Source organism: Giraffa tippelskirchi, chromosome 3 (assembly GCF_054371585.1).
Source record: "Giraffa tippelskirchi isolate mGirTip1 chromosome 3, T2T-mGirTip1v1.2.pri, whole genome shotgun sequence".
Taxonomy (NCBI): Eukaryota; Metazoa; Chordata; class Mammalia; order Artiodactyla; family Giraffidae; genus Giraffa; species Giraffa tippelskirchi.
This window is the reverse complement of record NC_137277.1, coordinates 26,359,478-26,382,210: the sequence shown is the minus strand read 5'-3', so window position 1 is coordinate 26,382,210 and position 22,733 is coordinate 26,359,478. Positions and strand designations below refer to the sequence as shown.

Below are 22,733 nucleotides of genomic sequence, written 5' to 3'. Positions count from 1 at the left end.
AAATGGGGGTGGCCACTGCTTCCACTGAGGTAGGTTGCCTCATTTGTAAAAAAGCAGGTCATCACAATAGCAAAAGCCAACCTCTTCTGCCAGATTTTGGGACTCCCTCAGAGCCACAAGTGTGCCTCTGAAAATTCCATGCAGTTGAGGGCAGGTGCCTCTGCAGGTGTCCAGGTCACTGGCATTGAGTGATCAACCTCCGCATTGACCCAGGGGTTTATAGGGTAGTGAGTAGACGATCTAGCTCCTCACATGGGCATTTCAGGGCCATGATGCTGCCCACCCCCACAGAGAGGTTGATCTTGGAATCCTTTCTCCATCCCACCCCAGACCCAAAGCATCACACCCTGAGTGAGACCCTCTCCTAGGCACTTGTTGAGGAGGGTACAGCCCCAGACCCTGGGGAACCCCTCATGCTGGGACAGCCACAAGCCCCCAGGAGGGCCAGAGTGACTAGGCCAGGCCCAAAGGCCAGACTGCTCTCCATTCCCACACACAGACTTTGTTGCTGCCTAGCAACCAGGTCAGCTCAGCAGCTCTCAGTTTAACAAGGTGTCTGCTGGAAGGACCAGGGATGGGGAGGGGTGCCTGTGCCAAGCATCTCCAGGACTGCCAAGCCAGCTGAATGGCCACTTGAAGGAGGGAAATAGGCTTGGGATGTTTTCCATTTCCACAGAGTTCCACAGGAATTTTTCTGAGGGAATCTTAGGTATTAGGAGCTGTGGTTTGGAATAGGCTGAAGGACCACTGTCCCCACTCAGCTGCTCCACCCACAGGCCAAAAGCAGTGGCCAAGTGGTGGGTCTCCATATGGACCTTGACTCATATGGAACACATTGACATCCTTAGCCCTTTAGGCCACAGAGGGTTAATAAATGTCCCATCCAAGAGAGAGTACCAATGTCCTTCCCTCCCATCAAGAGGCCCAGGCATCACCAAAGGTGGTGAGGAAATGCAATAATGGTTAGCTATAGAACTACAATGGGAGGAGGCCGGTGTGGGAGAGGCATACCCACACCTACCAGTCCAGCCCAGCCCACAGGGAACAGCCCTCCCTTGCAAGGCTGGGAAGGAGTCAGAAAATAGACTTTTGGTTTTCCACCGTGTGCTGGATATTTATAGACCAGGCCGCAGCGGGAGCTTCCATCCGGGTCACCCGGAGAGAACTGGACCGAGAGCTTCTCCACACCCAACCTAGAGCATTTCTAGGTTGAGTCGACCTGCCCTGTGCTAGGTGCTGGGAAGCTGGGCTGGGCCTGGGGCTCGGGTAGGACGAGTGGCTGAGCTGAGGGAGCAGAATGGTATGCAGCCCTTCAGGCAGAGACTGCGTCCTGGCAGGGTGAGGGTGGGATCAATGTAAATCAATATTAATTGATGATGCTGCCTATGATGAAAGTGATGGAGCCTGGGCTGGAAATAGGACGCTCATCTCTGCCATGCCCGCAGCTAATTGGGCTCATTTCTCATGCAGGGCAGCTCAGTTCTGCCCGGGCGCTGGTGCCATCTTTACCAGCTCAGCCAAAGCCCGGATGATTTGCATGCAAACTTTCCCCACCCCTCAACTCAGGTGGGGTGCCTCCAGATGTCTCCAAGCACACCTGTGCTCAGGGATCCAGCTGTCCATGTGCCAACACTCATCTTGTCCAGCTCCCTAGGGTAGCGTCTAGCCAACTTTGTTGGGGAAGCCCACTCAGTAGCTCACCTTGGATCCAGGGATACTCCCCCCAACAACCACCCTGTCTCTTGAGTGCCAAGGGACTGCCTAAAACTCAGAACCTCCCAGTCCTAGTCTCCCAACTTTGTCTGAATGGCACTTCCTGCAGAGCCTCCCAGGACACCACCACTCCAGCAATGCAGCCAATTCCTCCTGGAAGTGGACTGTTGCAGGCAGGGGGTTACCTCTGTTTGGAAGCCCTCCACCAGAATGGCAACGAGCAGGTTGAAGAGCACATAGTTGCCAAAGGTCATGAGGGCGATGAAGTAAAGGGCAGCCCAGGATGACGTGGAGGCCATTCCATTGTAGAGCACCTTGTTCCAGTCCTCCTGAGTCAGGATCTGTGGGCCAAGGATGGGAGTCAGGGCCTTTACCGGGGCACCCCCCCCCCCGCCCACCCTCTCCTGTTGCTCTTGCACCTGAAAGACAGTGACGATGGCCCAGAGCAGGGAGTCAAAATTCTTCCGGTCCGGCAGCGTGTCCCCATCCCGCTCAGATGCAAATTTGCAGCCAAAGAGATGCATACCCAGGATGCTGAAGACACAGAAGCCACGAGATGGGGGTCAGGGCCCCAGAAACCCCTGCCCCTCAGGCCCTCATCCTGCTGGCATGGATGCCGCACCTGCCCTCACCTGAAGATGAAGATGAAGAGCATGAGCAGCATGCAGAAGGTGGCCACGTTGTCCATGGTCTTCATGAGCACCACGAGCTGCCGCTGCAGCGCCGGCAAGAAGCGCACCAGCTTCAGCACCCGCATCAGGCGGAAGGTCCGCAGCACCGACAGGCCGCCCCCCTGCTGGCCCACGATCTCCCACACACTGCAAGGGGTGGGGGGAGGGGGCAGGAGCCAGAGCCTGAGCCTGAGGTCTCCTCATGCTCACCGTCCTCCCACCCCACCCACTGGGAGGGCTCAGCAGCACCTGAGGGTCTGGCCTGGCCAGCACTGAGAAAGTGGGCGCTGAGGGAAACTTGGGTCTCTAGGCAGGAGCTCCAAGAAGCAAGGGTCAGGGTGATAGCTCCCTCCCTCCCCGCTCTCCCCTCTGGGCCAGTCCTCTCCTTCCATCAGCCAAAGCAACAGCCTCAAGTTATGGAATGTTTGCTTTGTTCTCTTCTAATGAAATCTAAAGCCAATTCCAAAAAGCAATAAAGCAGTTCTTCTGGCCCAGGGCCTGAGGTGGGGGGGTGGGGGGAACAGTGGAGCACTTTCCCAAGGTCTTGGAAACCCTAAAGCAAGTTGCCAGCGTGTGCGACAGTCTCCAAGCACTTTGTAAGCAGGGACAGCTGGCTGGGCCTTACACCTCCTCCAACTCTTCTCCAAAGCCAACTCCCTAGTTTTTGCCCACCCCAGGCCTGCATGGGGTCAAGGACAAGGAGTGGAAATGAGAGCAGAGATTTCAGAGGAGCCTGGCCAAAGCAGATGGGAGACCACATTCTATGTGAGCAAGGGAGGGCCGAGACAGAGTGCAGTATGCGCTGCGAGGGGCACAGAGAATCCCCAGCTAGGGGAGCAGGGGGCCTCTGAGTCAGTGGGGCCTGATTCCAGGCCCAGAGGAGCAGGGTGTGTGGCTCCTCACCCCAAGCTACCCTAAGGGCATTCCTCAGGCAAGAGGCAGCAGAGGGGCAGTCATACCTGATGACAACAATGACGCCATCAAAGATGTTGTAGGGGTTCTTAATGTAGCCAAAGGGACCATACACTAGCAGCTTCAGCAGCATCTCCAGGGCAAAGAGGCTGGTGAAGACGATGTTGCTGATTTCCAGGGCATTGGTGAGCTCCTCAGGCTAGAAGACAGGGTGGGCCATGAAGTAGCCGAAGCTTGTCCCTGAGCCCCTCATCCCAGTCCTCAAAAACACCTGGCCTTCCTACACATCTGGGAGCAGGAACAGCAAGCTGGGGGTGGGGTGGGGATTGGGAGAGGGTAGCAGGGGTGCTGAATGCTCAGGCTAATGGGGAGGATGCTCCCCAAAAGCGTCCATGAGAAAATGCACTCGGGGGTGGCCAGTGCACAAAGCCCCGAGCCCCTAGTTATTTTCAGCTGAGTCTCAGATCCTGGGGCCACAGGCTCGCTGGAGGCCTATGCTGTGGGTTCCACCCACTTCCTACTGGGTTCTCCGAGACCCAACCTGTCTTGTGCTGTCATATCAGTTCAGCAGGCCCAGGCCAGCAGTGCACTGATGCTGGTGGACACCAGAGGGTGATTGCCAAGGCCTCATACGCATATCCAGTCACAGAGTCACACGCTAAGTCACACGTTCTCCACAATTACTCTGTGGACTTGGCAGCATTCTCTTGGACAACTGTTGGCAACAGTTGTTTCCTTCCAGACACACACACTGCATACACGTACACACAAACACACACAAATGCATACACGCACACCCACACACCCACATGTGTACACAAACACACAGACAAGCATGTACATACAAACACACCAATGAGCAGACGGGAGATCCCCAAGAAGAGATGTCACACATGAGGCGGCACCTGGAGCTGCTACCTGAGACTAGGACACCTGGGTTAATTCTCAGCCTATCCTGTCAAATCACTGTGTGACCTTTAGCAAGATCCTTAATCTCTCTGGTCAAATGTAAAACACTAGAGGTAATTACTTTAATACTCCTACCCAGGGTCTGGGATTAGGACAGCGAACACATCCTAGAGAGGTCATCAGAATTAATGACAAACTCTACTTCATTTGCTATTCCAGCACAGAATATTAAGTACCTCCTCCCTCTTAATATGGTGGCTCAGTAGTAAAGAATCTGCCTGCCAATGCAGGTGCCCCAGGAGATGCAGGTTCAATCCCCGGGTTGGGAAGATCCCCTGGAAGAAGAAATGGCAACCCACTCCAGTATTGCTGCTGAGATAATCCCATGGACAGAGGAGCCTGGCAGGCTATAGTCCATGGGGTCACAAAGAATCGGACATGACTGAGTGACTGAGCATCCTTCTTAGTATTAAGTCCCTACCATATAATCCACCAGGTGTTATATAATCCACCAGGCAAGCAAAGACATGCCAGCAATGCTCCCTGCCTCCTAGGAGTTCAGAGTCTAGCTGGAAACAAATCATACACACACGAAACAGTCGAATAACCACGAGAGGCCTTAGATGCTTTGGTGCCAAAATAAATTATCCAGATAGTAAATCCAGGAGTTCAGAGGAGAGAAGGTGAGTGAGGAACACACTGGGAAAGCCTTAGTTGGGAGACAGCACTTGAAATGAACTCTGAGGGTGAATGGGGCCTCTCCAGGCAGAAAGGAGGGGAAGGCATCACAGGGTTGAGCACAGGGAATGAGCCATGTCAGGGGAGAAAGGGAGGCCCAACCTGGTTGATGACTGAAGCTGCAGAGTGAAACATGATTGGCTTGATGGAGCCTACTGCCCACCTGATGAGGTGTTTTGATCATCCCCAAAGCCCACCGTGCATACTAGCTACTCTAGAAGTTTGAATAAATAACCAATGAAGTCCTTAGTCCATCAGACACCTCCTCCTGTTTACCCAGCTGCCTCATCTGGCCAGCTGCCCAGGTAGGTCACCCAAGCATGGAGTCAGGCCCTGGGTACCACCAAATGTATCTTAATAGTCCCAATCTGTGCGGCCAGCCTGGGTGAGAAGTGGGAGAGGTGGTAGGCTGGGCCTTCTGATTGGCAGGTGAGGGGCATTTGAGAGGTCAGTCGCTTCTCAGAAGGAGAGAAGTTTTCAGCCCATGCATGGATTCTCTCTCCAGAGACAGGTCTGGGGAACTGAGCCAGAGTCAGCCGGCAGGGCCGAGAGCCAGCTGTCCAGAGAGTGAGTAACTGTCATGTTGCTCCAGCAGATCTCAAGTGAGAGTTTGCCCCCCAGACTGTGAGTGTGGGCAGTGCCACCTGAGTTAGCAAGTGGGGTCATAGAGGACCACAGCGCAGGGGAAGGGGTCACAGTCAGGACAGCTAAAGCCCAGGGCTCAGGCCCCCTCTGACCAAGTGGATCTCCCACCTTCGGCTCCCAAGTCCAATCTGTCATAAAGCTGTGGTCAGTGAACCTGCTTCTATGTCACTCTGCCATCTACCCAGTTGTCCATTTTTGGATTTGATAAAGATAGTAAGTGCAGGCCACATGGGTGTGACGCTCTGTGGGTCTCACCTCGTACCATCCACACAACAGCTTTCCCCTTCCACATCTTGCAGGTAAGCACAAGAGGCTAAAAGATGATGCATGGCCAGTGCAAAGTCACAGGATGGGGAGAGCCAGGGAGTGGAACCCAATCCCACCCTACTCTGACTCCAATAAGACTAGGCAGTCAGGATCCAAAGGCGACAGTGAGGAGCCCGTGAATCCAGACACATGGATGGACTGAATATGTAAAGTGTCTTCTCAGGTATACAAATTATATTTCACACAAACGTAGATGCATTAATAAAGAACGAGTCTCAAAGTATAACTGAGGTACACATATAATGGGTATATTTTAGAGCATATAAATTAAACATCAAAAAAAGCCACCAAAAACAAAACTTAATAACATGGTGAAAACACGATAGCTTTTGGTATCATGTGTTTACTTCATTAGTGAATCCCTGAAGTACAGGCAGGCGTGTGGAGAGGGGTGTTCTCACTGTTTCCTGATGTTGTCTACAGGGCTGGTGAAAGCCTGTACCTGAGGGCTCACAGATACACACAGACACACACACTCCCACCAGCACCCCAACTTAGAGCCTCATCAGAAGGATGGTGCAGGCTCCCCGAAGGCCTGTGTCACGGCTCTCCTCGAGGGGTGGCGGCAAAGGCCGGCGCTCCAGCCTGCCCAGTCAGGAGGCTCCAAGACTGAAGGAGCAGGTAGGAAGGAGAGTCTGGCCGGCACTCTCCCCCGGCCTTCGCTTGCTCACCTCAGTGCACAAACTTATGGGCAACGCCTGTTCCCTTCCAGGGCCCCGAATTCCCTGTGATCCATGGGAAAAAAGTGCTCTTTTCTCAGACAGCCAGGTCTTCCCAAGTTACTAAATTGGAAGCTGGGAATGTTCTGCAAATGCAGGGCGAGGACGCAGAGACACAATCTTAGCAACACCGTTGCCCCAGGGACCAGAGCCGTGATCACAGTCACTGCAGCTGCAAAGGGACAGAGAGGAAGCCAACTCTGACTAGTGCTGTCCACAGGCCCTGCAGCGTTAAGCCCTTCCTCCCAGAAGTCTGTTTCCTCCCTGCTCACATCAGATGACAGAGGGATGTAGGCTTCCTTGACGGCAAGGAGACTGAGGGTCCGAGATGTGGTGACTTGATGGAGGTCACATCACTTGCTTAGAAAGGCCCATCTGCACGTCCCTCCACATCTCTTCATGCTGCTGCCCCGCACACACCCAGACTGCAGGCACAAACTCATACAAGCCCCTCAGGCTGCCAGGAAGTCCTTTTTCTGGTCTAGACTACATCCTCCCTCCTGTTCACAGAGGTCAAGGCCCAGTGGGGATTTCTGCACGTGGAGGCCAAGCAGCTTGAGGTTCTCACCCAGAGGCCCCAGGCTCTTCTCTATGTGACGCTAACTGTACATCTCCCATCTCCCAAGGCTTCCCCTCCCCTTAGCCTGTCTGCCTGGAGTAACTGGGCCCCAGGTAAGCTGCTCAATACTTCCCAGCACCAGGACTTCCCTGAAACCCAGAGCACCTTTATCCACTAACCCTTAAAGTGCTCATGGTGTGTGCAGCCCTGCTAAGAGGTGGGGCTAAACCTGAATGCGGGAGGCTTGCCAACTCAGAGACTTTCCGCTTGGGTGACCTAGGCAAGTGCTTAACCTTGCTGGTTCCCAGTGGCCTCTTCTATTAAACAGGGTACCACCCCTTTGTGGCAAGTCTGCTCTGCCCTGTGGAAACACCCAGGCTAGAGTCCTGCTCAAGTAGCCCCATGGGCACTGACAGTGGCAGCAGTCCTCACATGTGGTAGAACAGAGTGCCTGCAGTCTCAAGCTAAGCACCATGTGGAGGCAGACACCAGAAGGGCCCCAGGAACTCAAGCCAGCTGAGGTCAGTGGGCCAGTGGGGAGAAGGCAGTGGGAGGAGAACTCCCGTGGAAGGTATCCCTGGCTGGCCAGGGGGCGTGAGCAAAGGAGCAGAGGAAGGAATGTGCAGAGCATCCTCCAGGACTGAGGATCAAGTGTCTGCCCTGGTCAGAGGGTGGGAGGGGCCTCTGGGCATCAAGGCTGCCAGGTGGGCAGGGCCAGCCAGAATGGCCTTGACTCTGCTCCATGACTTGTCTCAGGCTGGACTTGCCTCTGCCCATGATCTTCTGGGGGGAGGGAGGAGCTGTGCAAAATGGTATATTAAGAAGATTAATCCACTGCAGTGGTGGCAGCCTGCGGATGGCTTGGAGAGACGAAGAGACTGAGAGCGATTAGGGGATACTGCAGTGGTCCAGGCGGGAGGCCTGAGAGCCGGCTCTGACAGACAGGGATATGCCTTCTGCAGGGAGGGTGCAGGCGGGGACAAGCCCGACCAGAACTGAGGGGAGTCACCCTAGCCCTGCCAGATGCCATCCTCATCCCCTGTCTCCTCTGAGGCCACCCGTTCCAGGGACCCTGAAATCTCTGCTCCCCAGTTTTGACTCCTTGGCTCGCCTCACCTCTATTTTTCACAGTTCTGCCTGCCACTTTCACACTCAAAAGAGGTGGTACAGGTGGGCCACAGTGATGGGGTAAGAGTCACTGGGTCAGTGGGACCTCGCCCCTTCTCCTCCTCCTCGAAGGAGATGTGGGAAGTCAGGGGCCGCCTGGGCAGCAGGAGGTTTCTAGGAGACCTCACAGGCCTCATCACACAGATCATGGCCTTGCTGCTCGCCGTCCTCCTGGAAGTGCCTCTCAGCATGTTTTCTAGCCCCTCTAGGTCCCATTGTTAGGTGTCATTGTGCTTCAGTACCTCATAACCAGGGGTGACTTTAGTCTCTCCCCATGGTCTCCTGTCAGCTCCCCAGAGCCACCCCTGGGGTACACACAAGCCAAGTAGGCACAGGACACCCACAGTGCTCGCTCAGCCTGAGATAGTCAGCCCAAGCTTCTGTGACTTAAACTTTTGAAACTATGGTCCCTGCCCCTCATTGGCCTGTACAACCTCTCTATCCAGGTGCAGTGGACCATCTAAGGGCTGCCCTCAGGCCACAGATCTCAGAGGGGTCCTGTCCAGTCCAGGTTAGTCCCCCCTCCCCCAAGCCCGCCTCTTTGCTGCAACTGTCAAATTGCTGAGCTTTGCTATTTACGAATCTGTGCTGACTGGACAGGGAAATACCCTACTGGGGCCCCAGGGCTGCTCTGTACCTGTATGCATAATCCTCTATTGTTGGGTCTCCATCTTTCACCCCAAGAGCTGCTTCAGATCTTCCTCTCCTAGGTCTCCATCCCACTTCCAAACTGGCCTCTTGCTTCATGGGGCTCCACTTCCCTCCCCCAAACAGCTCAGCGTTCTGCAACCTACTCATCTCTCTTCCCACCTGGAAAGGAGCCACTGCCTCCTCCACCTGTACCTTCACCCACATCCTGGCTCCCCTGGGCTCCATCTCATTCCATCAGCTGTCCTTGTTCCCTCACGTCTCCAATATCCCTTCCCCTGCCTAAAAGCTGAAACCTTCACATGGATCCAGGCGCATTCACCCCTGAACCCCGGGCCCCACCACTCCAGCTCTCTCCAAGGACCCTCTTCCCAGTCTTCAACTTCTGGATGCCTGAACAATACCTGGGCCTGCACTAGCCTCCCTGCCTCTGCCCACCTCCCTCTACTTCCCTGACTCTCTGCTGGCCATTTCCTGCCCTCTCCTCCCGCTCCCACTGCCTTTCTCCCCTCAGGCCAACATTCCTCAGAGTTCAGTAGAGCCCACTTCCTTCCCTGGGCTCTCCCGCTTCTCCATCTCCTGCACTCCCACCTTTCCGGCTGTCACCAGGGTGTGGACGACACAAAACAATCTCCCTCCAAGCCTTGGCTCTTCACCCAGAGAGCCAACCTGTCTGATAGCCTTCCCAGGATGGCCTACAGCCAGCTCAAATGCAGCACATCCAAAACAAACCCTCTTACCTCCTCTCCCAAACCTGTTCCTTCCCCAGCTTCCCAGCTCCATGGACTTCCCTCTCCAGGATTCCATCTTGCAACCTAGGAGTTATCTAGGACTTATGCCTGCCCTTCATCCTTCTAGAAGCAGGTGCCTGGGCCCACAGACCTTGCCAATGGAATGGCTGCGCCCCACCCACTAGTTCTATTTCCCCTCAGCCATCCTGGGGGCCCTCCTTGCCTCTAATCTGGACGATAGAAATAGTCTCTGGGTCCCGCCCCCAAACCAGCCCACACCTCCCGGAAGCTCCAGCTTCAACAGCACTGCTGGATTCACTTCGCCCCTGCTCAGATAACTTGGGGTGGAGCGGGGGAGGCTATATGATGGTCCTTCAGAGCATCCCATGCCTCCTTGTGCATTCCCAGGCCAGGCTGCCAGAATTCCCCCCAATCCCTCCACCAGACCCCTCTGCTCCTGGCCTCAGCTGCCAATGACATTTTTCTTTCAAGGCCACTCTCACAAGACACCTCCTTCAGGAAGCCCTCCAAAATCCCCGACCTGGGTGTGAGTATCTCTCTTCTGTCCCCAGAAATATCCTTTACGACATTTGGCATAATCAACCAGAATGATTTTTCTGCTGGAACCTAAGTTTCTTTGGAGCTCCTGGCACTTCCCATACCCTCAGTATATTATTCTCTTCAAATGTGCTGTGCACAGGAGCACTCCTCATGTTTGATGAATTGGGGGAGCCGCAGAGCCAGAGGATGCCCCCTTTAGCGGGCCATCTCCAAAAAAGCACTCTTCTCCCTCCCACGTGTGGAGAACCTTTGAAAGTCTGGGGCCAGGGCAACTGTAAGAGATCGTCCTCCAAAGTCTTATTTGGCCTGTAGTCCCAGCTCCTCTGTCTGCAGGCCAAGGACTCCTGGGAGGCCCAAGGAATAGGACAGGTGTCTGTAAACTCCCGTCCTCGAAGTTCACACTGGGGTATCCAAGTGTGTGTCTATCTTCTAGAGAGATGGCCCCAGCTTTTACCAGAATCCAAAATGAGTTTCTGAATCCCCTCAAAGTTAAGACCTACCACATCTGGTCTCTTCCTCACCCTACCCCACCCCCAGCTTCCCTTGCCTTGAACAGCTGACCTCACTCACTTATAAATAGAAACCCTCCCTGTACATGTATCTAGAGTGACGGGATAGGCCCAGAGTCTGAGAAACGAGCAGAAGCATCACCTGCCCGGTCCTCTCTGGGCCTGAAAGACTGTCTATTCTGGACCCTCCCTCTCTCTTCTCTGCAGCCCAGGATACCACTGGGCTGTGTGCCCCTCCTCCCCCCACCTGCTGTTGTCTCTTTTCTAGAGCATGAGGTTGGCCCCAGCTCTCAGCAATCCAGAACTAGGAAGGAAGGTGATTACGAAGTTCCTGTGTCCTTAAGACCCCATCCTCCTGGAGGGCCTTGTCCCCATGCATACCCAGCCAGACAGGTTCCAGGAAACACCTCTCTTCTGCACTCCAAAGACACCTTGGGCATCCCACAGGCAGTTTGTAAGCAATGCCCTCCAGCCCAAATATGCGCAAGCCCCAGTGCTCCTCCCAGAAGCAGAAACCTGGGTGTCATCCTTGCTGCCACCTCACAAATATCCAACTGGTGTTGAGTTCAACCGATTCAGCCACTGCCAGCTCTTCCCAGCATGCTTCTCTCTGTCTCCAGGGACAGGGTATATGAACTGGCTGGATTACGGCAGTAGCCCTCTCACTGGCCTCCCTGCCTCCCGTCTCTCGCTCCCTTCTGCTCCTCACATGGCTTCTGGAAGACTTTTGATACAACACAAACACATACCATGGACTTGCTTAAAACCTTTGTTGGCACCCTATCACCTTCAGGATAAAATCCAAACTCCATCCTATTCCTCTCAGGACCTGGCTCTGAGCTTTTTCCAAGCTCATCTCTTGTTGCTTGCCATCCCAGCCCCAACCCAGTGCCCAATTCACTCTGAACTCCTTATAAATCTCTCTGTTTTGGGTCTGGTGCTTCCAGTCCTCCCCTATGGTGGGCCCTACCCTCCACCCTTTGCTAGCTACATCCCACTTTCCATTCAAACTCAGCTCACAGGTCATATCCTACTGAAGCCCTTGTTGAATCCTTTCCCCAGTCTGGGTCACGGGGGACTCCTCTGAGCATCCTTTCCAAGCAGGCACTACATCAAGTAAGTGTGACTGCTTATTTGTCTGTGGGGTCTTTGAGAGGAAGGACAGAGTGCCTTGGCCCAGTGATGTACTGGAGCGTCTGGTTATGCACGTCTCTTCCCAACTCCACATGCAGTGACATCACATTGGGAGCTTGAAACCAGCCAGAGTGGGAGCATTTGCACCACGCAAATTGGCGAACACTGCAAATACCACAAATCAGGACCTTTTTTTCCTTTTAAAGGGCTGGTTACTAAACATTTATTAGCATGCCACTGCTTAGGCCCAACTCTGATGCACAGAAAACGTGTGTGGAATGGATGGATGGACAGATGGATAGTTCACAATTTCCCTGTTCCGGGTTCTGCCCCCTAGTGGGTGGGGCACACCCATGCCTACCCTCTATCAGATTATACTTCTGACCTCAAGTCATAGTCTTGCTCCCTGCTCAGAGTCCTGTGTCTTTGCCCTCCTCACCAGTCTCTCTGTACAAGCCAGCCCTGCACTTTTCCACCAGCTGGTGGGTTAAGGGGTAGGGAAAGCAGGACAGTGTGAACGGCATGGGGTTCACCTTGGGTAGGGCGGGGTATGACAAAATGAGTGCTTCCTCAGTCAAGAGCGTGGTAGAGTGCAGCAGGAGTATCTCTGTTCTTGACAGGAAAATCGAACGAAGGGTAAGGTTGGTGATGGTGGCAGAGGACAGGGCTGGAAAGAGGGCTGGGCTCCTCCTCCAGGGAAGCAGCAGCAACACCCTATCCAGTGCCCCTCAGTCTGATCAATACCAGGATCGATGGACATGGACACAACTGCCTCATTACGAGCACCGCAGGGAACCCATGAGCCTCTGGCCCTCACCTCTGTCAGCATCTGCAGACGTTCTTCCTTGCTATGTCTCTCAGCTCTTTTGCTCAACTGGTTCCTCTTCTCTTTCATGTGAGGCTCCATCAGAGCCTCTGTCTCCCAGTCACTGCCCGGTCTGTCCTTGTTTGCATCCAGGTCTTGGTCTGTCTTTGGCTTCCTCTCCATAACTGTCTCTGTCACCCTACATCTGTGTACCTCCGCTTATCTCTGTCTCCTCCCCCAAGTGTCCATCTCCCTCTCTACATCTCTGACCATCTTCCCTCTGTGTCTCCGCTTTCCTGTCTTTTTATCTCTCCCCCACCGCCTTGCCTCCTGCCCAGGTCTCCATCCTGCTCTCTGTGCCCCCGTCTCCCCATCTCTGTCTCTCCCTTTCTCTTTCTGTCTCCCTCTGTGCCTCTGTCTTTTGGCCTCCATGTCTCCTTGCACTTTTCCCTGCCGCCAACCCCCAAGCCTGCTCAGGCTCCAGGACCCAGATGGTGGGATGTTCATGCCACAGTGCCTGTACGCACAGGGCCGTGGCTGCTTCTGGGATTTTCTCCCATCCCCAGCCCCTGAGCCTGCTGGGCCGCAGTCAGTCATCTGCTTGGCCTGCTGGGGACTCCCACTCACCCCACGGGGCCCTTAGCAACCAGGTACTGGGACAAACTCCTCCCTGGAGCAGACACTGTGCCACCACTGAGTAGGACTCCCTGCTGCTGAAGGCTTCAGAGGCTGTCCCCCACTCTCCTCAGGAACTCGGGTAAGGAGATGCTGCAGTCGTCCCTGACTTATTGCTATTATTTCTTCCCCAAGGGGGTGTCTTTCTTGATGTCTAACTGAAAGCCTTCTTGCTGCAGCTTCATCTGGCCTCTGTCTCTGTGACTCAGCTTCTTTCCAGCATAGTCAAATCCTCCATCAGCAGCGGAGGAGGCACCCCCTGGGGAAGGGGCAGCTGACCATGGCCAGAACTGGGGTGAGAGAGAGGAGGCTGAGGTTTAGGCTCGGGAGCCGGCATAACGGGAGATTAGGAGCTGCTGTTACCTGGATCGTGCCCCAGCCAGCCTGGCAGAGCAGAGCACCCCTTCCCCAAAGGTTTGCTGAGCAGGCGTGAGCACACATACCCACGCCCCATGCACCCAGATACAACACACCCACCAAAACGCCATTGCTAACCCTGCAGCTAGTGTCCTGCCCCACCTCCATTTTCCCAACCTTACCCAAAGTGGGACCCAAGTTGTCCATACTCTCTGCTTTCCCCACCTCAGGAAAGGAACAGGGTATAGCCGGTTGGGTGGGGGTCACTGACACAAAAGGAAGGGTGTCAATATGGTATGATGGTGATGGGGAAAGGGCTGGGGCTAGGGTGCACTTGGCTGGACAGGGCAACTGGGGTAGGAGCTGAGTGGGGTGGATGGTAAGGGGATTCAGAACCCCCTGAAAAGTGAACATCACATGTTTGCTCCAGCCTGGGTTTGCACCTAGGATACCCCACCTCAACTGAGACCCATTCCCTGCACTCCTCGGTGGGCACTCCTCCCCGTGGTTACCCCGCCCCTGCCACACCATGCATGCATGCACACATGTGTGCACCCACTCCACACCTCTAGCTCCCACACGCTTGTAATCACGAGTTGAGGGGTTGGGCCAGTGCCTGGCTTCTGTCTACATCAGGGAAGGTCAGGTTCTGGCAGCCCTGACTCTCCCCCAGCCCCAGGACAGTGAGAACACACAGAGGGGAAGAGCACAGAAGGACCTGTGAACCATAGCACCTGCTTGCCGGCCTCCCTCCTCTCTCAAGAATCCACCAAGGGGGTAACCTCGAAGGCCAAACCGGGGGAAGGGCTGACTTCTGAAAGAAATCCTGTGGGGGATGAAGCCATAGCCTGTTGTGAGGCCCTATGATACCTGCTCCCATCTCCAGTGTGGGAGCGGGGGGTCAGTGGGGTTCCCCAGGCCACCCCTTCTGTTTTTGCACAGCTCTGAGAGAGAAAACAGCCTCTTCCCTGCCTCAGCCCAAATCACATTGCTTGCAGCTATCAGCCCCACAAAATAAGCCTGCTCCCTCTTCCACATGACAGCCCTTCAAATATTTGAAGACAGCTCGCCTGTCCCTGCTGAGCCTCCTCTTCTCCTGACTAAACATCCCGGTTCTTAGAATGATTCCTCAAACACAAAGGTTTCAAGTCCCCTCACCATGCTGGGAGCTCTCCTCTACCCAGCAGCGCCCTCCCAGCTCACAGCACGGCTCCCAGAACAGAGGCCCGCAGCAGATGGCCACCCTCTCTACCCTCCCCAGGCGCCGGCTCCAGGCCTCCACTCCTCACCTCTACCTGCACAGCCCCCTCCTGCCACCAATCACACCCCTCATTACTGAGGCAGGTGAATGCCAGAGGGCCCCACCCATCCCCTATCTATGACTTGTCCCTCCAAAAAGGTCTTGCCCGCATCTGATGCTCACCACTCATTTATATCCTTTAAAGCCCACCTCTTCTCAGAACCCTTCCGATAAAACACACCCAGCTCAGACCCTGCCCCTAGGCAACCTCCACACTCTGAGACTGTGTGACATTCACTGGCTTTCATCCTCCAAAGAGTTCCCACGCATCGGTGCAGCTCCCTTTTGTCCTCCTCCTGGCCATGCAGGCTGACAGCACAGAGAGGAAACTGAACTCGGGGTGGGAGGAGAGGAAGATAGAGAATCCCCAGCCCCAAGAACCAGGCCTTGCCCATGCCCCTACCTGCTCGTGGTATTCGATGCCCATGCTGAGTGTGTTGACCAGAATAGCAATCATGATTCCCCGACCAAAGTACTTGCTGTCCACAATCTTCCGGAAGGTGTCACAGATCAGCCTCCAGAAGGCCAGCACAGAGTTGGGCTCCACATCCAGCCCCAGGCTCCGTCGACGGCGACTGTGGGGATCCCGGAGGTCGCCATGCTGAGCATCTTGTGTGAACTCATAAACCGCCTCACTGTCTGAGTCAGGCATCTCGTGGCCAGTGAGCCCCGCCTCCCCTGCCCCGGTCCGGGCACAGTAGGGACAGCTGTCTGGGCCACAGGCTCCACTGGCTGCCCTCAAGCAAGGGCTGGAGATCTTGCAAGAGCTTTGGCAGGTGCCTGGGACAGGAAGGTAGAGGTTAGAGGCTCCAGGCTTTCCTACTTGGGGTGACCTTCCCTCAGCATGTATATAAAATGAGTGGGGGAGTTTGGAGTTCTTTCAACGGTGGTACTAGGCACTTGGTGGGCAAGGGTACTGAATGACCTGCAATGTGGGTGGTCCTGAGCAATAGAACACCCCCAAATGCCAATAGCATCCCACTGACAGTCACTGCTGGTTGTCCTCAGGTTTGGACAGCCTTACATATTCTTGTATGTTCTCACGCCAGACACTTGTACTTGTGCACTAGATACATACTTGCACACACACATGTACTGTGTACATACACACACCATTTACAAGTCATATCTACACCTAGAGCCAAACACAGGTGTGCACAGATCCATACACATCACACAGTACATGTGCGCCAGGCATGTGCGCACATGGGCGTGCATACACACTAAACAAGAGCACCACCCTGTGTGTGCACACATGCACCTACACACAGCAGACATGTGTGGACACATGCATACATGAATACCAGACACGTGCATGTAGATGGCACAGACACGCAGTGGTCACCTTTATGCATACACGCACACACCAGACAGCACATGTGCACGTACACAGTGACCTATCCCAAGACACCGATGTCCGTTTAAATCCAGCTTTGATCATAGACTGTGAGAGCTGCGAGGAACCTCAGAGACCACCCAGGTAAAGCACGGATGTGAAGACGCCTGGCTTGGGGCCCAGCCCTTCCGCCTGCATGCGGGAGGACATCAGTAAGCACCACTCGCAGCTGTGATGGTCCCAGCCCCGCCTTTCACACAGAGGGAAACAGAACCATACGTGTGTGTGGCTGGCTGGCGCCCCTTGGCAGGGTAATAGAGGAGCTGGCATAAGAACCCTTCCCACTGCGTTCTGTGATGGCACCTTCCTGTCCAGCCCACATTCCCACATAACAGCCCACAAATATCCCACTTCTCCCACGTGCCACATTCTTCCTCAAGCATAGGCTCTGGGCTTCGGCTGCAGTGAGTCTGTAGAGGAGGGCTCATCACCCCTGCCTGACTGGGGGATGCCCCAATGCACAAGCATCTCCCTTTCCCACAACACTGGGTATTCTATCCATCAGTCTAGAGGCCTCTGAGGACTTGCTGTACCAAGCCCCAGGTCTCCCTATGGGGACAGAGTGACATTCGTATTTACATGAGTCCCCTTAGCATGGGGCATGGGGCTCACCGTGGTCATACACCATTTCCCCCTCTGAACCTGCAACAAGGACTATAGAGCATGGACCTCAGAGTCAGAGGGCCCTGACTCCGCCCCTCACCAATGACAGCGCCTTGGGCAAGTCACACAACCTCTCCAAGCTCCTGCTCATCAGTAAAATAAGGAAAGTTTATCACTTAAACTGATAAGAGGACCCCAGTGGGGTTTTGCCTGTGAAGCATGCGACAGGCACATAGCAATCGTCAACAACTGCAAAGGCATAGAGCAGAGCATAGGTGATTGTTACAGACAGCTATTGTTATCATTACAATGTAGGAATTATGACTCCCATTTTAATAGATGAGAAAATTAGGGCTCAAAGAAGCGATGTGACTGGTTGAAGGTCCCAAGGCTGAGAGGGGCAGAATGGGAATCCAGGCCCTGTCCTTCTGACTCCAGATCCCCTCAGCCCTCCCTGGAATAGGACATCACCTGGTCCCTGGGTGAGGGGCACCAACATGCCTCCACCCAGAGTTCTCACCTGTGCTCTGTGTCTCCAGCAGCTTGTGCATAGAGCTGTAGGGCCTGGGTGGGATGTTGAGGCTGGTGAGGGTGGTGGGTCCGGAGGCGGGAGCCACCTCCATTAGCGCCTTCTCTTTGAGCATCTCAAGTGGAGGGCTGGTGTGCACGGTGGGGTACACCTTCCCACTGTCCACAGTTCTGCCCGATGCCTCCGATGGCGACCTGGGAGGGGGTGCCTGGCAGCGGACTGGCTCCAAGTGGCAATCGGCATGGTAGAAGCTGTGCACAGCCTCTGCACCCCCTGGAGGGCCCTTGGAAAGGGCAGGTGTTGAGGGTGGTGGCAGCATAAGCCGGCGAGACCCACTAGCATCTCTGTCCTGGATCTGTGGGCTGGGCCGGGGGGCCCGCAGAGTCCCATTGCCCAAGTGGTAGTGGTGGTGATGGTGGTGGTGATGGTGCACCAGGTGGTGGACAGACGGGCGGCGGTGGGGGCGTGAGCAGCTGCCACTGGGCTGGGGTTCCTGGCCCCCACGGGGCGCTGGGTTGCTCAGCAGGCCAACCCGCACGCCCGCTGCCCGGGAGACCTGGGCCAGCCTTCGGGCCGCTTTCCGGAGGATATACACAAGGTACTTGAGCAGCTCCTCATAGCAGCTGCCGGGCTCGGAGAAGCTGGCCAGGGTGCTGGCGTTGGAAAGGAATCTCACGCGCTGCTCCCGCATCAGCTGACTTTCCCTCTGCTTGGTCTCCGAGAACTGCGTGGCAATCACCACCAGGCACAGGTTGATCATGAAGAAAGAGCCCACCTATTGGGGTGGGGACAAAAAGAGGAGACAGCCTGAAGGAAAGGGAATCACAGTGCATGCTGCCTAGTGCTGAGCACTTCCTATGTGCCAGACACTAGGCTCAATAATTGTCCAAGCATCACCCTGTTTCACTCTCGTGACAATCTGAAGAGGTGACACTTTATTTTTTTTTAAGAGGTGACACTTTTATTATCTCCATCTGACAAGTGAGGAAACGGGTTCAGAGACATTGAGGAATTTCCCCATAATCATTCAGCACAGCAAAGCTAAGACCTGAACCAACCTCTGTGGAATTCCAAGAAATTGCTATTGATCATGAGGTTATTGGCAAGGATATCTCCCAAATTTCCCGCCCCTAAACAATCCCATTGTCTGAGATCCTGAGCACCCCCCTTCTCACTTTCCATTAGGAGTAGAGAAGGCTATGGAAATGAACGCTATCTGGGGGACATGGGTTTTCACATTGGATTGAGCTTTTGAGATTCTGGCAAAATCATCATTTACAAAACTCTTGCTTCTAGTCCCAAGTCCTGCTGTGTGACCTTGAGTGAGACCTTTAACCCTGGGGCCTCAATATCCTCATGACCATTGGCTTTGCCTGTATCCCTTTTCCAAACCATGTCTCTCCTCTCCCCCAGCTGGGTGACAGGCTGACCCTGAACCCTGCAGACTAGCCAGGCTGCCACTCTGACTTGACCACACTGTCACGTCTCCGCTTCCATATCTCAGTCCCCATCCCCGCCCCCCACCCCCACCCTGGGCCTCTGAGATGGCAATTGCTCGGACAATGATCCAGAATGAAAGTAATGAATATTTATGGTGAAAGGCAAATTTTTTTTTTCTAGATTGTGTCCTAGTAATTATGATAATTAGCTTCACTAGTGTGATTCCGGAGAGCTGTTTGGAAAGATTTTTCATGGGGTGTGTGGGAGGGTGGAAACAAGGTCCCTTACCTCTCTGTCTGCTTCCCTCCCACTCCCCAGGCTGAGAGAGAGCCAAATGGAGAAAAAGATCACAGACCACTTCCCAGAGGTGCTAACCTTGCCGCCAGGGTGACGGTGGAGGGAAGGGAACAGGCCCCAAGCCTGGCTACTTTTCCCCATCAGGGATGGTTGGGGGCAGGGGAGCTGTTCTTTCTCAAGGACCCCTCTCACTCACCAACAGGTTTTTATTCTGTCTCCACCTCTCTCTAAGTCCTGAGTAGATCTTCATCTCTTTCTCTTATCTTTCTCCTATCTTTCTGTCTGGCTATGTCACTGGCCTCTTGGTGACGTGGGAAAAGGGTTGAATTTGGAGGCAATAGGCCTGGGGCTGAATGCTCAGCTCCAGAAAGCCTGCCCTCTGGAGCTCAGAGTTCTTGTTTAGAAGATGAGGCCCACAGTCCCTGCACCTGCCACCTCACAGGGAATCTGAGGACGAAGCGGGCAGCAGATGTTACAGCACATTTCAGCGGCAGCACTCAGCCCAGCAAGACTAAGCCAAAGGACATTCAAAGCACATGATTGGGTCAGACAAACGAGGAAACATCAGTTTCCTCATCTGTAAAATGGAGACAATAACAGGATCTTAGTGAGGATTAAACGCATCAGCACATAAAAAAGTACTCAGAGTGGGGACTGGCACATAGTAAGTGCTCAATAAATATTAGCTATAAGTGGTAGCAATTAAATTATTAATCATGGTAGTGATTAAAGCTACCAAATATTGCTACTTTTGCCTCTGTCTTCTGTCCTCATAAAGTCTTGGAACTTCTGAGCTGGAACAACAGATCACACAGTGTTTCTCAACACCAAATGATGGGAATTTGGAGTGGAACAATTCCTTGTTTGCAGGACTGTCATTTCAAGGTGTCTATTATTTACCCCCTGCCTGCCAGCAAAATGCCAAAAGTGCTCTCCTAGTCCTCATAAAAAACAGAACCACCCTTTACCATTTCCAAGTGCCCCCTAGGAGAGGTGGCATCACCCAGGGTTGAGAACCATCTATTTTACTGATGAAGAAACAAATATCAAGGGTAGGGCTGGGGGCCTCATGGGGAATGACTTGCTCAAGATTTTAAGTGGTGATAAGTGACAGGCCTTGACTTTGGATTTCCTCCTAACTCCTCAGAACAGGTGCCCTCTGCCTTCATCTCCATGAGACTTGCACTGAGAGCTAGAACTTCAGACCAAGCAAGTCCCCTCTCTGGACTCCCCCTATCCATTTCCCCAGCATCCTCCATCCCCACAAGAGCTTGAGGAATCACTTACAATGATGAGAAGGATGAAGTAGATGAAGTTGTAGAAGGAGTGAGCATCCATCACAAAGTACATGATGTCGACCCAGCCCTCCAGCGTGATGACCTGGGGAGGTTGCAAAGGGGCAGGTTATTTCTGGGCCCCCTAGAGTTTCCTGCAGTCTCCTCTAGACTCCCTGATCCCAACTCAAGCCTGAGGATGACTGCTCCAAGCCGGGACTGTGTCTTAGCACTTGGGCTCTGGGAACTCTCCCAATGCCCAGGCTACCCCACCTGGAAGATGGCGATCCAGGCATAGCCAATGTTGTCGAAGTTGATGGCACCCTTGAAAGGGTTATGCTCCCCCGCGGAGCAATTGGTGTAGTACTGGTTCCAGTTCACGCAGGTGGTGTTGCTGGAGCTGTTGTAGGCCTCGTAGTCCAGGCCGCAGGGCGGGCCGCCACCCCCGTCCCCGCGCAGCGTGGGCACACTCCTGCAGGAGCGCATGCCGTTTTCACGAGGCTGGGAGCAGATGAATGGGTTCTCATCCTCGTTCTCAGTCTGGTAGTAGCGCTCCAAGTCCACGCTCAGGGGGCTGAGGAGCGGACAGGAATGAGGCTGAGACCAGGGTTTTCAGGGGACAGGGCCCAGGAAGGGAGAACTGGGTGGATGCACTGAGGCACACAGGGCAAGTACTAGGCAGGAGCAGGGGTTTGTGGGTGCGCGTGCGGGGTGCCAGGAGCACACAGATTGGGGGTGAAACTCCAGAGTCGGGATATGGGAAGGCTCCATTCTAGGGCAGTAGTTCCCAAAGTGACTGCACTTTAGGCTCACTGAGGAGCTTTTAAAAATCCCCACACCCAGGTTGAACCCCATACAAATGATATCAGAATGGGGAGCCGGGGAATCCAGGCCTTAGCAGTTGTTTCAACTCCCCAGGTGACTTCAGTGTGTAGCCAAGTTTGATCACCAGACACATCATTAATAACAGAACAGATATGTCACCAGCAACAGGGACTGAGGGAGGTTCCAGCCCCACAGTCACTCCCAGGTCACCTCCCGCCCATGTGCCACTCACAGGCTGAAATTCTCAGGCAGGAAGCATCGGTTACGGAGCAGTCCTGCCCACAGCTGGACACCAACGATGCCGAAGATGAAGAAGACGAAGAAGCACAGCAGCAGGACGTTGCCCAGCATGGGCAGCGTGTCCAGCAGCAGCGTGACGAGGATGCGCATGCCTGTGGGGGCAGAAGCCACGCTGGGGGTGCCAGCCTGGCTGGGCTAGGCTGGCTGCCACAGGCCTGGCAGCACTCCTAGAGAGGGCCCACCGGGGCCTCCGAGGCTGAGGCAGCCCGGCTCAAGCTGGAGGGAGACCAACAGACACTGCTAACTCTGTAGGCAGCCCTCACAGCCCCTAACCCCTACCCACTCTCCCTCTCGGCCCACCCCCACCAATCAGAGCACAGTACCACCAAGGATGGGCAGAGTGGCCACAGTGTCCAAAACATCCTCCAGCACCACATCCCACCTAACTCTCCTAACATCATCACAGAGTGGATACCATTACCGTCAATTTGCAGATGAGGGTCAAGCCTCAGAGGACTGGCATGACTTGTCCAGTATCACAGAGCTGCCAAGTATAGGTGCCAGGACTTAAAAACCAGGTTCTCTGCTTCCGCATCCTACTTTCCAGCACACACACACACACACATACACACACACACACACACCCCACACACACTCCTATCCTACTTCTTTCTCTCATCAGTCATAATCACCTGACCCCAAAGTCATTGGGGAAACCAAGGCAGAGAACTCCAGCAGGGAGGTTAGCTGGGAGGAATTTCCCTTTGAGAACCAAGCCCTCAGCAGGAACCAAGATGATCTGCACTGCACCATGGTTCTGAGCCCCCTTCCTGAGTCTAGACTCTGCCTGGTCCAGTTCCTCACATCAGGACCTGAGAGACCTGAGGCTGTTTTCTCAGGTGGCCATTTGTTAACAACCCCTTCCACAAACCTGCCCCCTAAGATGCTGTTAGATACTGCCCACCTTCCCTACTCCAGATTTAGGACGTCAAAACTAGCTAATGGGCTTCCCTAGTGGTTCAGATGGTAAAGAATCCACCTGCGATGTG

The 22,733-nt window shown here is 54.3% G+C and overlaps 1 protein-coding gene across 28 annotated transcripts in view; it reads right to left on the bottom strand.

Annotated features, from left to right (window-relative positions):
* CACNA1G (calcium voltage-gated channel subunit alpha1 G) overlaps positions 1–22,733 on the bottom strand; it is a 62,262-nt gene that overhangs the window by 29,205 nt on the left and 10,324 nt on the right. For all 28 annotated transcript variants that reach the window (XM_081583262.1, XM_081583249.1, XM_081583242.1 and 25 more), the window contains exons 5-13: positions 21,677–21,836; positions 20,893–21,193; positions 20,633–20,725; positions 17,600–18,383; positions 15,484–15,860; positions 3,344–3,495; positions 2,346–2,531; positions 2,133–2,247; positions 1,899–2,054 (exon numbers count right to left, since the gene is read on the bottom strand). In XM_081583262.1, coding sequence (XP_081439388.1) covers positions 1,899–2,054; positions 2,133–2,247; positions 2,346–2,531; positions 3,344–3,495; positions 15,484–15,860; positions 17,600–18,383; positions 20,633–20,725; positions 20,893–21,193; positions 21,677–21,836 — 2,324 coding nt within the window. The remainder of the gene's footprint in view (positions 1–1,898; positions 2,055–2,132; positions 2,248–2,345; positions 2,532–3,343; positions 3,496–15,483; positions 15,861–17,599; positions 18,384–20,632; positions 20,726–20,892; positions 21,194–21,676; positions 21,837–22,733) is intronic.